The 16,055-nt window shown below is 40.2% G+C and overlaps 1 protein-coding gene across 1 annotated transcript; it reads left to right on the top strand.

Annotated features, from left to right (window-relative positions):
• Nucleotides 1–5,439: 5,439 nt before the first annotated feature.
• bfsp1 (beaded filament structural protein 1) lies at nt 5,440–14,182 on the top strand (the record flags this gene model as incomplete). Its single annotated transcript, XM_080037422.1, has 8 exons — nt 5,440–5,813; nt 6,965–7,025; nt 7,881–7,976; nt 9,215–9,307; nt 10,525–10,638; nt 11,664–11,884; nt 12,818–12,909; nt 13,176–14,182. The coding sequence occupies 8 exons, from the start codon at nt 5,440–5,442 to the stop codon at nt 14,180–14,182; spliced, it is 2,058 nt and encodes a 685-aa protein (XP_079893548.1).
• Nucleotides 14,183–16,055: the final 1,873 nt, after the last annotated feature.

Genomic DNA, 16,055 nt, shown 5'->3' with positions numbered 1-16,055 from the left:
TATTAGGACATCAGCACTTTGCAGCAAAGCCAACGTCATAGACCAGGCACAGCATGATGACAGGATACTTAATTTGCTCCGAAAGTGGTGACTTACCATCCTAACCCCCCCTGCCTGCAGATGGTGTGAAGCTAATTGCATATTATAAAAACATGTTACCAAAAACAATAACATTTAACCAGATTATAGGCTGTACCAGATTTAATTGGATACATTGGCACAATACAGCTGCTTGGCAAACACAGTGACGCACTCCTTTAATGTGAGAGAATCAGAGAGAAAAAATATTATGATTCTAACCATGATCTCAACTAAATTGGTTTTATTATCCAGTCTAATGTAATGTCCAATGATGTAAAAATGGGAGTGAAGTTGTAGCTCCAGGAAATCACTAATGGTCGCTATTTAATGTAACATGTAAGATAATGTATAATACAGTATGTGCAGAACTAGAACAAATCTGTATTTTGAATTCAGCCCCCGAGGTAGTTCATTAAACCAAACGGTCTCTATTAAACTGCAGGGGTTCTCTCAATTGGCGCAATAAGATCATATACCATCACAGCCTTGGGGGGTCACAAAATTAGATAAAACAGTAAAAAAAAAAACAGTGTGTTTTTTTCATGCACATACTCAAAGATAAACTTTAAGATGACAGAGAGGATTTATCTCCCTTGATGTAAGAAATATACATTCAGACATAGGGCACACACATCTCCTGACTAAGGAAAGGAAAACAAATCTTGAATGTTAAAGGCACTTACCAGCGAACGTTGCAGAAGGTTCCGCGACTTTTCTCAGCTACACAAAGAAAAAACTGTTTTATTGATCGCTCTGCCGTTGGTGTGATTCCCAGCCGAAGTGCACATTGATTGAGAATGCTGCCAGAGCGCTCCGCTCTCCAGCTGAGCGCTTCTAAGAAAGAGATGGAAAAAAGTTGCGCCTGTTTCTCTTTGGACTCCAGTGAGAAATCCGACGATGACGCGAGTTGGTGAATAAACCACGTCTTGCAGGAGGCGTGACAGAGGCAGGTGCGTGTGCGCGCGCGTGTTCACGTAGGCTATTGGTGGTCACAAGGTTAGAACACATACAAGTTCACCAGCTAAATGTACTAACCCAGGTGAACACACTGTGTCCTTTAGATTTGAACTTATAGTAACTTTAACTGTTGATTATCACAATACTGTGGGAAGATATGATTCATAAAGTAACAGACATTGACATGCAGTCACTCACTGCATGATTATAGGGCTAGCTATGCAGTCTCTCCTTTAATCTCCTCTAAGAGCACATAGCCTGGTGATGAATTCTAAACTGAATCCCACTAATGAGGTGGCATGTTCGTTTACTGTATCTAGTTATCTCGAGTAATGAGATAGGCCTATGTCATTACTTACATAGGCTTACTAAAGCATTTTGAACAGCACTTAATTTGGAAGTAATGTCTAATGAGTGCTTGCATATACGTATGTGACTTTGTAAGATTAATAATGGTAATATGACGATGGTGAAGCAGATAAAACCTGTATAGTAGCATTCAGGAAATACAGGTTGTTACGGTCTGCCTGCTGCAAATTTTTCTTGGAAAAAATCAGACCTGTGGAAATGAATTAACAATAACTATAAACTATAGCGTTGTTTTCCGCTGCTGGTCTCTTTTGCTGTTCCAGGTCGTTTGTGATCATCAGATAAGAAATGAGACTGTCTCATCAACATTTAAAAGTTCCTCATAGTTTTAATAAAGGAATAACACTTGTTAATGAAGTAAAATACTTTTTTTTTTAAACACATCAACATATTCCTTCACGGTACAGAAGTAATGAATACATTGTTATCTCAAGTGCCTGCTTGGCAAGGGAAACAAACATATTTGATATTCATGGCTCCTGTTCACACTAATTGCATGGTGGCTTTGGGGATATTAGTCAATATTAGAGATGGTCACAGGAATATCTTAACTCATGATAAACAAGAAACAGTATCTCATCAACTTCTGTGGGGGGAAAAAAAGCCTATTTTTCAAAAGTTTCAGAGTGAGTTGATACTAAATGCAGCTTTGCTTTAAAATGCAGTACCAGTATAGAGCAATAAGCACGACTATGGGTTTTATCTGATCCTTTTTAAATTTGTTTTCGGTGCGGGCCTGGTGAATGTGTTTGGACACAGCTGCAGATACCTGTCAGCATCCTAAGGTCAACCATGCCGGATCGCAGATTAACTAGCACTGTAGGCAGAACTTGTCACTTTTTAACATCACTTCCTTATGGAGAACAAGCGTAGCTGTTCTGACAATCCTGTGTCAATAGTGCGAGATGGCTTTTTGTTTCAGCGGGATAGAAGATGGTAGTCTCTGAGCTTAATAACATGTAACAAGAGACACACGTGCACCAGCAGACATCTCCCGTCTCCTTAAATGGACAAAGGCAGGAGATTCATTGTGTTCTCTGCCCTATGGCTTACACACATCCATCCCCCAGCTCATAAGAGATGGGAGAACTGCCTTTGCATGTTCCTATTAGTTTTTATTAGACTCTAAATATTTGAGGTTATACTTGCTCGTCCTCCCCTATGTCTGTCACTGTAGCCCGAGAGGCCTGACCAGAAGGATAAACACTAGGCTCTCATTTCCAACTCTGGACGGCTCTCTTAATCTCCCCCCATCCTCAGATTTACAGCCCATCGCTACAAATGAATATAGATGGAAAAAAAGAGGCCAGTATGATCCTGGCGTTCTCTCCTGAACCATGGAGAATATAAAACCTATAAAATATAGCCTTCTCTGTGTGACGGTGTGGACAAATAGGGAGGTTGTTAATTGGTGATGGGGGAATAAGGAAGGAGAGAACCCACATAATCCATGCACATATATACATGAAATGGCTTTTTAAATCGAAACAAAAGACAACCTTGCTGGCTGAGTTTTGTAGCCCTTGCTATTTGTGCTCTACTGTAGAGACCTTGAACGCACTCATGGGCAGTAATGGATGTAGTAGGGTCCACTACACCCATTACTGACAGAGTACGTTCAATGTCCATGATAGATGATTTCACCCAAAGTCCAGCAGGCTGAGAAGACACACTAAGTGGCTGAAAGTTGGTCTTGCACTAGTGAGCGTCAGAGCAACCATCCAGGAGGAAATAACAAAGATCCATGAGTACATCAGGAAGATGGCCCAAGGAACAGCTAAGATACCTGTGCAGAACCGTCAGGCTCCCAGGCCTGTGGTGTATAGGACCCAAGCATGATGGAAGAAATATGTATTTGATATAGAGTATGGTCAATGAACAATTTCATCCAATGGTGTGATAACTCATATTTGCAACTCAATGTCTCCGAGACAGGAGATGACTATTGAGTTCAGAAGTAACGTTCCAGTCACAGCATTTACTCTAATCAATGGCTTAGAGACAGCAAGCCAATGATAATATCTAGGTGCAATCCTAGATCAGCAATTGACTTTCGATGTCAATACTGACACCATCTGCCAAAGGGCCTATAAGAGATTGTTTTCCATAAGTAATTGGAGGGCTTTTAACATTCACATATCATGTTTTTCATCTATACATTTGGAATGATATGTTGGTCCGACAATCTCAAAATTTTCAATCAAAAGAAAAAAGCTTGGAAAGATTGCTTTATTGATTATTTTACCAAAATACCATAGGCACTAACCTGAATGATTTTGGCCTCATCTCTTAAGTGAGAGCCACTTGGAAGGCAATGGCTATTCTGTGTGACAGTCAACATTCTCTCCATGTAGAGTTCTGTCTCCTGCGGGAAGGGAGAAGATACACACGTTTGGATGAGGGCCAAATCAAATAGATGAAACGATTTGCTCCCTCAGCTGTTGGGTTGTTGGACAAAATAAGGAAGTAGTTGCAATCGCAGTTTAACAAAGTCTGATGGACTCCTGCTTCTAGAGCCCATCCAATTGTATAACGATGACATCTGCCATATTGTTTATAAATCTATGTTCACCTACAGTATGTCTATTTATGTATTGTATGTTGTGTTGTTTTTCTGCTTCGACTGCATGCAAAACCAAGTTGACCTTTGGGGACAATAAATCAAATCATATCCAATCAAATCATGTCAAATTAAATCAAGAAAAATCAAAGGATTTGTTATGGTCAGTGCAGGCAGGCAGGCAAATAGGACCCAATTATACAAGGTACAATTTGGCAGGATGAGGTCAAGGTCAGCACATATAGTTATGTACACATTACTTGATCAAATAACTATGCTGAAATGCTGATGTAAAGCCATTTGACATGTGTTTCATTCCGGCGTTTTGCAGACAGCTTGCTAGATCTTTCCAGAGGGACATTCTGACTGACTGTCACAGCACACATTGAGCAAGCCGGCGCTACCGTCCCTTCCTCATCACCTCTCTCATCTTTTCCAAATGTTTTTGCTAAGTGCAAGAGAAAGAATGGAAATACAAAAAGAAAATGAAGGTTCATAGAGACGTCGGCTAAATGCACCTTGAGGAAAACAACTAAAGTAAAATAATTTATTTTCATAAAAAAATAACTTGCAGACATATTCGGCTTTAGAAGTGGCTATTATATTACACTATTCCGAACAAAACAACATTGCCACATTTGAATATGGACTTTTTTTCTTTGATTTTTTCCATCTAAACAAACAACAAAATAATGTGTAGAAATAAAGACTCAAACTTTTAATCCCGTAGTTGCACAGTTCAGTATTACATCGCTTGTAACTCTTTTATTTTTATTTTTCGTTTTATCTTTCTGAGGACAGAAGCAATACAATGACGCAAAAAGGTTAAACAATTGCTGGGTTGTGCGATCATGTATCATATCACAGTTCTCCAACTGGGCCTGTGTGCTTGAATACATTTTTGTTATTTAGGATTTTTTGTGTAATGCTAACTCAAAAACAAGAAGTACCAACTTGTAGACCAAAAACAAACTTTTATTTCAGCTCAGTTTACACATTGTGTGTCAACACTTTGGCATTTCTGGCAGGACTAGTTCTCGACAGTCCACACAAATTGCACTGCACGAAATTTCCCCTCTGTCCTGTGGTGGGCCACAATCCAATATGCCATATCAAACAGGGATCTAGAAAGCAGCTGACTAAGAAGCATAATAATAGTGTGTGACAACACAGTGCTTTCGAGGGCCAGCCAATTGTTTGTTTTTGGTGTTCTGCTTTGTCATCAACAGCATGGCTTTTCTAATCTCTGCCACAAAAGCAACAATATGCTCTGGAAGGCCCCAGGCTCGCACAGTGGGTTGCCCCAGCCCGGTGGAGGTTTTGGGGGCTATTTCGCCAGCAGCCAGTGCTGTGCAGCGTTTAGTCTACCATGAGACAGCAGAGGGTGAGCATCCAGGTTTTCACACAATAAAGGTGCTGAAGGGGAACAACTCCGGGGATACCACCGACCCACGGGAGAGAAACGTACCACCATGTTCAAGACCAGCTACCTGCGCGAGGTGCGCAAGGAGAAGTATGAGCGTTCAGATGTCTTCGAAGAGGAGCCCGAGGACTCTGAAACCTCTGCAGGCATCTCAGCCATCCAGGGCTGGGAGAGCCTCCAGGAGCTCAACGGCCGCTTTGCCCGGTACATCAACAGGGCCAGAGTACTGGAGCAACGCAACGCCGTGTTCCGCAAGCAACTGGAGACACTGCAGCGGATGGAAGAGGCCAGCGGCCTAGAGGAAGCCTTCACAGAGCAGATTGAAGTCAACAGGCAGCGCATCCGAGAACTGTCCTCTGACCATGCCAAGCTGGAGAGAGAGCTGAGAGACGCCTGCCGCATGTTGGATGAGTTCACCAGCAAGTAAGAGAGTGGCCGGTGGTGGTTACTGATAGTTTGTGTGTCAAAGGTCAAATTTCTTCTTCAGAGTTAGAGATTTTATAAAATGCATAGAAAAGTTTTCAGAAACAAAGGGTGATAGAGTGCTGAAGAACCTGAATTCCTAATAAGGTAGCATTCTGGTTTTGAGAAAGAAAGTTAACTGTGATTACTCATGAAACGTGGGCAACTGTCAATTATGTTTATGCAATTTAAAATACACAGTAATCACTTTGCAAAGTGCTCAAAATTAAAACAATTTGAATACTGTAACAATATGTTTTACTTGATTAATAGACATAAGACATACAAAGAATTAACATGTAATTTAAATAATGATACATTAAAGGGTCAGTTCACCTTAACCCTCCAAAAAATGTAAATGAAAATACATTTCAACTCAATATAGTGGAGGTAAATTAATTTGCAATGCTCACATTAGTGCCCATCAGCATTAGAATACATTTTAAAAACATTAATTTCCATAAGTGTGTCCATGGTACTGTGGATAATCCATAAAATACACTGTCAACATTTTTAATGGGAATATTTGGAGAGTAGAACATTGTTCCAGAGAAAATTATTCACAATGATGTGTAAGAATGATTGGGCATAAACACTTTACTATTCTTTTTAGCACAGCAACTGAAATTCCATTCACGTTGGCAGATGTCTCAAAAGTTGGGCAATAAAACTAAAACTACCTGTATGAAGAACATAACTTTAGAGTAAGAGGGAGAAAGCACTTTTTTATAATTTAGGTGAGAACAAAAAACAAACATAAAACAATCTACGATAAGAGTGTAATCAGCTGTCTGCAGCCAGCGAAGCCTCACCACATGGATTGATACGTTTATGAGATATATACATATTGATCCATTCTGGTTGAATCTTGTGCCGGAGAGACCTGGATTTCACTGTGTGTAATATCGATTTACAGCTGTGAAAAATGACAAGCATCGAACTGTTACTAAAATGAGTCAGATAATCGGTCCTGACTCACTGTGAGAATCAAATGGCACACAGATGATGTAAGGTAAGTATTCCTGCACAATGGAGGACTCTGGTTATCTACTGTCATGTTGTACCTCTCCCTTCTTTATATGAACACATAATGGAGATGTTTTATGTTCCAGATATAGGAATGAGTGTGATTATCAAGAACAGCTGCGTGGAACACTGGAACAGTTGAACAAGGTAATGTATGGACGAAATAATGACTTTTGGTTTTATTGCAAACATACATGGAAATGTATTCTGTGCTTCCCACATTTAACCATGGAAGAACCTTAGCATGGGAAACAAGAGACAACATAATTTTTTTTACAAGTTACAATACTTTTGAAAGAGTAATGAGTTAATCAAGTGAGATACTTTACTATGTGTTAAGTTTGTTAATTTAAATATATTCAAGATATATTGATCAAAGCAAGGCCGTAGCTTTGCCCAACAAAAGATTAAATGAATTATACAATTAAAGGTTGAGTCAGTGATTCTGGAGAACGCTTGTTAACAAAATCTATTTTTGTCACAATGAGTAGATATCTCCTCACAATCGGCTACCTGTCCATACAAATCTGGTGTTATTTCACATCCTAGGCTCTGTAAACTTGTATTTATCAACAGTTAAATAAAGGGGGCCGACCGAAGCTGGCAACATGAGCTGTTCACAGAGACTAGGCTGTGTATTGACCATGGATTATTTTTTCAGCACAAACACAGTACTGTGAAGTGGATCACTGATTTTGACAAAAGATGATTTTGTCAATAAGCATTCTCCAGAATCTCCGACTTACCCTTTAAGTTGGACGGATCATAACAGACTTTAGTTGATTTTAGATTGTCAGTATGACACTGGGTTGGACACTGAATAGTTCTGTATGACTGTCACCGCATTATGCCACTTCATTGTTCTTTGGCTTTTGTAGAACTCAAAACATATAATCACTAGTTCTTTCCATCGTGTTCCCTATTGTTGTTTTCCTCTTCTGTTCTGTTCTGTTCTGTTCTATTCTGTTCTCTTCTGTTCTGTTCTCTCTATCCCATTTGAAGGAGGCTGACTCTGCTCTGCTGAGAAACCTCGAGTACCAGATCCAATCACAGTTCCTGCAGGACGATATCAACTCCACCCGAGATAGACACAAGAAGGTATTGTAATTGTGTGGCTTTACTATATACAGTAAACATGTTGGCGTACATTTTACAATGTGTACCTTTAAAAAGTTAACGTACACAAATGCAAGTTAACATAGATATCTAAACATACATACAAACATGGTAAAGATGTTTTTGTCATTGTCCAAGGGGGCGGGAGTATTGTGGGCTTACAGTACAGAAGTAGTCTCGCAAAGCCAGACCAAGAAGTGACATTGAGAAACTGATGCTCACATCTGAGTAAATTATTATTCTTTGAGGGTTTTTTCAAAATGTGCCAGTAGGAGCCCCTCACAGAGAAAATGGTTCCTTGCATGCCTCAAAGCAGTGTATTTGACATATTGGCTCTTTAAAGGTTATCCCATTCTTTGTTCTCAGGGTATATGTCACTGATAACTCACTTACTCATTTCCAAGTATGTTAGTCCATCATATGTTTTTTTCTCTATGTTGCTTTTGAACGCTGCCGCACTCATGGCCACTACTACTACTACTACTCGTCTCACTAGGCACAAAACCCTAACATAGATGCCAAAAGATGCGTTATCATGTGTCATGGGACTTTCGCAACACTTTACCCACTGGGATGTGAGTGAGAAAAGAAGGGTTACGGTGAAAATGTAACACCCCTCTTCACAGGCACTGACACATGATGGGACAGCACTGAGGAAAGGCAAAATCTGAAATATTACCCTCTGTGGCTTCAATGTCCCACAAAATGGCCATACACATGTTGAGACAAAATAAAGCTATAGACTCTCGCCCAATGCATCAAACGTAATTTTTCATTTACTTTCTTGCCGCGAGCAAATTCCTCTCTCTTTTCTTATTTTCACCCCAGTGGTACATTTGATGAATTAATCCGTGACTCTGCAATATTGAGATAGCATATCAAAGGGCCACTGACTGCTGTTCCTCTACATGCATATTGGACTTGTGATCCTGAGCTTTGAAGTATCCCACTGGAGACACAGCACATACATAACTCCTCTCTTTATTACTGAGTCAGACAAATTGAGTCTAAAAGGAACTCTCTTTGCTGTAATAAAAAAATACTAGCAAATAGAAAGCTAGAAAGCCTTTTTATTGAATATCTTTCATTCTCTCGTCCAGGGGCCAAAGACAAAATGAATTAGGATTACAAATGGTAAATCTTAGTAATGTTCTTCCTTTTTACCCAGTTGTATATTTATGTAATGTTTTCCTTTTATATTATCTCCCTCCTCTTCACAGAACCTTGCAGAGATCCAGACCTATGTAAACATTTTACAGCAAATCAACCAGACACTTCCCCTCGCTCCAAATGTGTCAGCCGGCATCTCTGAGGTAAGGTCACACTACTGTTGTCACTGTGTGTGTGTGTGTGTGTGTGTGTGTGTGTGTGTCTGTTTTTGAGAGAGAGAGAGTGTGTGTTGCTGTGTGTGCGTGTGTGTGGGTGCCTGTTTGCTGCAGTCCCTGGGGGGTAGAAGATGGTGTTTGCACGTGTGTCAGCGCCAGCTACGTGTCTGAGGTTGATGAGGTTACAGGCTCCACTCAGTCCGATTGGTTGCCTGTGTGCCTGCATTTGCCTGTGTTTTACTGATGAATCAAATGCGGCTGTAAGTGTGCGTGTACATGTTTTGTTTGTTACAAACGGGGACCACAGTGACAGGCATTTGTGTAGCAGATTAGAATCGTATGCATGCAAACACATTTCTCAGAGACTTCTCAGAGCTGTGGACACAGAGTTTGTGTATTGTGTTCATTTTAATTCCATGTGGGCCGAGACAAGCAGCCCCAGCTCTTGGACACTGTGCTTTGTATTCCAATGAAAATAAGGAAAATGTAACTAGATAACAACATATCTAATTGTTTTTAGAGCAACATGTTAATTGGTGCTCTCCCACAGTCTCAAAACCCCCTTACTAAAGAGGCTATCCTGGCAGCTTGTAATGTTTAACACCTTCTGTTTGCAGTAATTGTTTCTAACCATGATTGGATTTTAATTGTACATTGGTTCAAAACTTAATAATATCAATCATTACCAGCACACCTGATTAATATTGACTCATTACAAACTCTATGAATTAAAAATTATTAAAAATCTTGAGAACCACTACTATTTCTATCAGGTGTAACGAGTAAATCTCTGACCACTTGTGTGCTATTCTATTATTATTCTTTTAGTTTCTGGAGAGTGCACACTGCTATCAAAAACACTCAACATGTTACATGATTTCAAGATGAGCTGAAATCACTGTTGTTAGCCACACAATTGTTAAAGGACCCTTGAATAAAACGTTAAAAAAAATCAATCAGTGAAGCTTTTAATGCAGTGGGACTTCAGAAAGACTGCTATGTGTGTGTGTGTGTGTGTGTGTGTGTGTGTGTGTGTGTGTGTGTGTGTGTGTGTGTGTGTGTGTGTGTGTGTGTGTGTGTGTGTGTGTGTGTGTGCGTGTGTGTGTGTGTGTGTGTATGCGTGCATGTGTGTTTTCCCCTTCATGCTGTAAAGATAAAGTGCTTTTCTCTTCACGTTCTCATTGATTTGTGCTGGATGTATAAAGGAGCAGGAGAAGCTGCTGGCCCAGAGGAAAGTGCCGGGGCTCCAGAGTCAGCTGGAGGAATACAAGAGCGCCCTCTGTCAGCTGCAAGCCCAGAAACACCACCTACAGACTGAGGTGGGCCACACTATCAACATGACAGCAGGAGCTTCATTAAATACAATTAATTTGTTTAAAACATTTTTTAATGTTTTTATACCATCAAGTCAATAGCGTAAAGACACATAAAAGGGAATTAATGTAGACCAGTCCACACTGTGCTCTACTCTCAGTAAGGTGAACCATTGTAAACTCTAGGGCTACAATTGAAAACTATTTTAATTTTTTTATTAGCATGCACATTATATTCAATCATAGAAGGCTAAATTAAACCTCAAGATATTTACATTTAAGTAGCTGGCGCGAGTGATATCTTGGCATTTGTACTTTAAAAAATATCCTGAAAACTATCAAAGTAGCCTATTGATTTCAGATGAATAATATATTAATCGAAGCAGCGCTGCCTGGAAGGCCCTATCCCCTAACCCTAACCCTAACCTTAACCAGTACTGCCTTGAAGGCTCTGTTTGGGGCACACAACCCTAAACACCCCTTCATCCAGCAACGTTCATAATGTTGCCAAAGGTGTAGTTCTGTAAGTACCACTAGATGTCAGCATTGACCACCTTATGTCAGAAGAATTGTTACAGGTTTACTGAGCACAGTTTCTTCACAGGAAATGAGAAACACAGGAATGCTTTAGTCTAATGAAATTAATTACTGCACAATCAAATTTAGAACCTTTATTGATTTCCAGTTTGAGTGTTTCTTCACTCTGCCGTTTTCACAAACTAAAAACATACCTCTGCTACCAGCCCAAATTATGCATTTCATTCTGCTTTTGAATCAAGTTATTTTTTTAAATTAATGAATGACTGTTTACTTTTTTTAATATATCGATTTATTTTACATCTCTTTTATACAAACCCCCGTGTTGGGCATACATTCAATTCTGCTTTGATGTCTAACCTGATTCATAATTTCTTTTAGGATCTTAATTTCATAATTTTGTATTAATGATATGTACACTCCACTGTTGTATCTCCTCAAGGGTCTTTATTCATAATTGTCCAATTAATCCCTCCTTCTGTCTCTTCGTTCAGACTTCAGGGTTGGAGCAAGCCATCAAAAACACACAGGACAGTTATGATGATGAGATCCAGACGTACAACGAGCAAATAGAGTCGCTGAGGAAGGAGATCGAGGAAGCTGAGAAGTCCCTGGAGAAGTTCACCAGTGAATGTCGCCACCTGGCCATGTACCAGACATCTCTTGAGAATGAGCTGGAGAGGTACACGAGGATCATCGAGAATGAAGATAACAGGTAGGCTGCCTCCATATGGAGACACACTTAACCCACACATGCAGTGCCTTATTGTACAGGCTGTTCACTCTTGTTCATTATAGTCAGGTTAGCTATGAGACAAATGGCATGAAGCGGAAATAGGGACCTACATTGAAGGCTGAAATAACTGTTGAGAAACTGTCATTAGACTTTCAGTAAACCTAGTCTGAATGTAAAAGCAATACATAATGCTTTTCACAACCAAATTATAGAAACATGTTAAGAACATAGAGTATTGTTTATGAGGATTTACGTTCTTGTCAAGTTCTCTCAAGACGTAGAGACATGGTTAGAGCCAAAAGTTCTGACATTCTGACTAAAACAAATGTTTTACAAGCACCTAAAATTATCTTTTCAAATGTTCTGATTATATGCATGCATTTTAATTAACTTAATGGTTGTTGTTTCACACAATTTAGAGCTACAAACGGATCATGTGCACATCTTTATTAAAATACTTTTCATAGCTAATGACTCGAAAGAATATCATTCAGTCTTCCAAAAAAACTCCATGGGTTGTTTCACCGTAGCGTAATTGTAGAGTGTAAACTCCAAACGGCACATTCCCAAAAGAGGCCGTTGGTGGACAGGTACTATGGTGAGGTCTGCTTCAATACGAGATAAATGCTGTATTGTTGTAACTTGGTTCATGTGGAGTGAACAATCAGCCAGCAGGTGGCGCTGTGTGAAAACAAATGTTTTCCTGTACTGCACTTACACAACAGCAAGGAGAGTGGATTTACCTTTTTTCAAATCAGCAATATTTCTGTTTTTTTTCTTCTAAAATCTGTACAGGTGTACATATGCTTTCAAAAATGTGAATTACCGATGTTACAATATTTCCCTGCATAGCAAAGCTGTTCAGTACATCAATTATGCATGGGTGACATTTCACTGCTCTCTTTCCTGCAGGTTGAATTCGGCGATAATTGGCACTCCCATTACCCTGCTCACAACTAATTACCGCTATACTCACACACCCACTGCTTCAAGCAGGGGGAGAGGTAAGGGTACAGCACATCGGCTTTGCATTGACATTCCATTTGAGTTCACATATAATCAGCCGCCATTGTTAGAGATAACTATGCTCTTTAAAGATTCAGTCTAACAAAGCTAGATATAAATAAATAAAAAGCTCCTGACATTTCAAAGTGTTGTCTTCATTGTCTTTAGCAGGGCAAATCATTTGGATATATCTAAGATTACATCATTTAGGTACTTTCTTAGTTCATCAGTTAAAATTGACTTTTTATTTAATTTTTTTGTTCAGATATCACACAAGCTATCCAAGATATCACCAGCATCAAGCCGCGCCAGAAGATCCTGGCCAAGAAGGTCCTGAAGAAGAAAGAGCTGACCCCGAAAGATGTAATGGACAGCGGACAGGAGGACAGAAATGGAGGAGCCGCTGGAGAGGCTCAGGATGATGAAACCAAGGGGAACCCATCTGGGGAAGTGCAGGAGGAGAGGGTGAAGAGAAAAGAGCACAGACCTGTTCTCACTGGAGTTTCTCCACAGGATGTCCCAGACGGAGCTCAGATCAGCAAGGCCTTTGACACTCTTTGTAACATCGTCAGAGACAGAATGAGGAAGTACAAGAAGCCTGAGCCAATCGCTGACTTCTACACCAAAGGTCGTTATGTCCTTGTCACTGGCGACGGCAGCTACTCGGATCCCTGTTTCTGCACCTCCACGCCATCTGCTGGCCACATCATCGTTACTATCAGAAATGGAATGGTTCCCATTGAGCCTTACGGACCCATCGCGCCCACTCCCCTCCCTCCCCTCCCTCCCCTCCCTCCTCAGCCCAATGTAGACCCCAGGCCTTTCGACCCCACTCGGCCCTCTAATGGAGGAGGTGGAAAGGACGATAAGGGTGGAAAGGGCAAGGACAATGGAGGTAAAGGTAAGCATAAGGGCGGAGAGCCTCAGCCTCACCCCAAAGGCCCGAGCCCAGTCCCTACACCCCCCGGCCCAAAAGATCCCACGCCCCCTGCCGATCACCACAAGAAAAGCAGGGATGACAATGGGCCGAGCGGGCCCACTCCAAAGCCCGCGCCTCGAGGTGCTAGCACCAGCTCTAGCTCAAGCTCCGGCACCAGCACCAGCACCAGCACTAGCTCCAGCAGCTTTTCCCCTGATACCATGAGCTACGAGAAGCTGGAAGTGGTGGAGTCTGTGGAGAAGTTCTCCAATGGACGCAAGGTTAAAGGTTATGAGGAGACTTCCATGGTTGTGGAGACCATGATCGAGAAGTCCAGCAAGAAGAAACATTGAAACCACGCCACTTTACAAGAATAGTCAATCTACATCCCCAGGGTTCTACATGGTCCAGGCCCTTGAACAAGTTGACAATAGTGATCTTGGTATCAGAGTACATAAACACCGCTGTTCCTCAAACTACAGTGTTAAGATCAATGTTTTGACTCTGAGGGTTGCAACCATGCTTAAAGACCAACTAAACATTCCTGCTCTGATATTCAATGCTCTTTCCTTTTGCTTGCAGTCTCTGGTCTTGCGTGCAGAATACGTTTTTGCTGGTTCCATAAGTACTGCTGTTGTTGTTCGACTTAACACCCATGCTCCTGCTATGAGTCCTTTACTGTCTGAAAACTTGGGACGACGAAAAAACTAGCTAAACACCACCAATATAAATTCCTAAGAAAATATATATGAAACTGAGAAGTTGTGCCACCCTTCTGAACTCTGTCTTAGAACTCCAATTTTCCCCTTTGAGCTCAATTGTTTAATTGGATGCCATTGCCTGCCCTCAGCACAATTTTGCTGTGTATTAATTTGCTTTGATATATTGAATAATAATAAAGATTCCACCATCAATTAATAGCCTACCTTCTTCTGCTTTCTTTTACTTTTTTGTGCAAAACAAATATTTTTGAATATTGGAAGTCAAAAGAGAAAGAGAAAATCAAAGTGAAATTGTTGATGAAATGGGAAAAAGAATGTTAGTGGAAGTCCTGAAAAATAAATGAATTATCCTACAGTCAAGTTATTTGTGATGAATTGACATATTTAGAAAAATAGTGGATGAGATAATAGTCCCTTTGTGCCAGTAAAAGAGAGAGAATCAAAAAAATATCAGGCCTACTACATTTCAATGATCATGTTGTCTATACTGTTCCACAAATAGTTTCTTCATTAGCTCTGCGTGTTTTATTGGTCACATTTGGGCAACAGAAACAAGCTGTAAAAGGAAGTCACTGATAGTGTCATCTCTTTTAGGTTAATATGGAAAACAGCCACCTATTTACATGCAGCTATATAAAGCAACATAAGCAGTCATTTGATTGATATTGTCTAATATTTAACTCTATGTTTGGCTGTGCTTCTAGCTAGCAGGACATATCTGCTAGCTAGCTATATCCCCCAAATGATGCAAACGGCTGTCATCTGGGTGTGCTCAAGGAGTGTATTGTGGGTCTTTTTGGGGGATATTTTGCTTGAAAATGGTTGACACCATGATGCTGAGGAGAATGAATAATCTGGGAAACGCGAAAGGAAAAAAAGAAAATAAATCCCCCTTTAAACTATGGGCATCCAAAAGGAATCATATCATGATGATTTTAATGAGTACGTTTGGCAGTGTGTTGCAAATCACTCAAGTGCTTAAAATAAACAGCTGAATAGATTTATTATAGTATACGTCAAAGATTATGAAATATGAACCGAGGATCACAGGCTGCAAAATAATCACATACTCCTTTCCGTGTTCATATAAACAGTGCATATCACATAAAAATATAAACAGAAAGAAGTATCAATGCTCTGTTTGCAAGATATTAAACTTTAAGTAGAATGGCACAGAAAATCATTTACAGTCACAAACTGCTGTACAACAGTTGGCAGAAGAGAGGTGCAGGGCAGTCAAAGCAAAGCATGAAAGAGTCGAGTATACTTTGAATTATGTACAATTCTGTAGAGTGTAAAAATCCAGATGATATAGCTTTCTTTCTCTATGTCGAACAGATATATTTAAAGGTTACACTTTTATCTTGATTGGATTACAAGAAACATTCATTGAAGATTTTTGGGTGGGACTATTGAAACACTGATAAAAAAAAAAGAAAAGCAGAGTGACCAGGGCGAGAGAGGTAGACAAAAGGGAGGATAACGAGAAAGTGAGAAGAACTGA

This window comes from Ammodytes marinus (genome assembly GCF_949987685.1).
Source record: "Ammodytes marinus genome assembly, chromosome: 11".
In the NCBI taxonomy this organism is placed as follows: Eukaryota; Metazoa; Chordata; class Actinopteri; order Uranoscopiformes; family Ammodytidae; genus Ammodytes; species Ammodytes marinus.
Note: the sequence above shows the minus strand (reverse complement) of the source record. Positions and strands in the feature narration are given on the sequence as shown.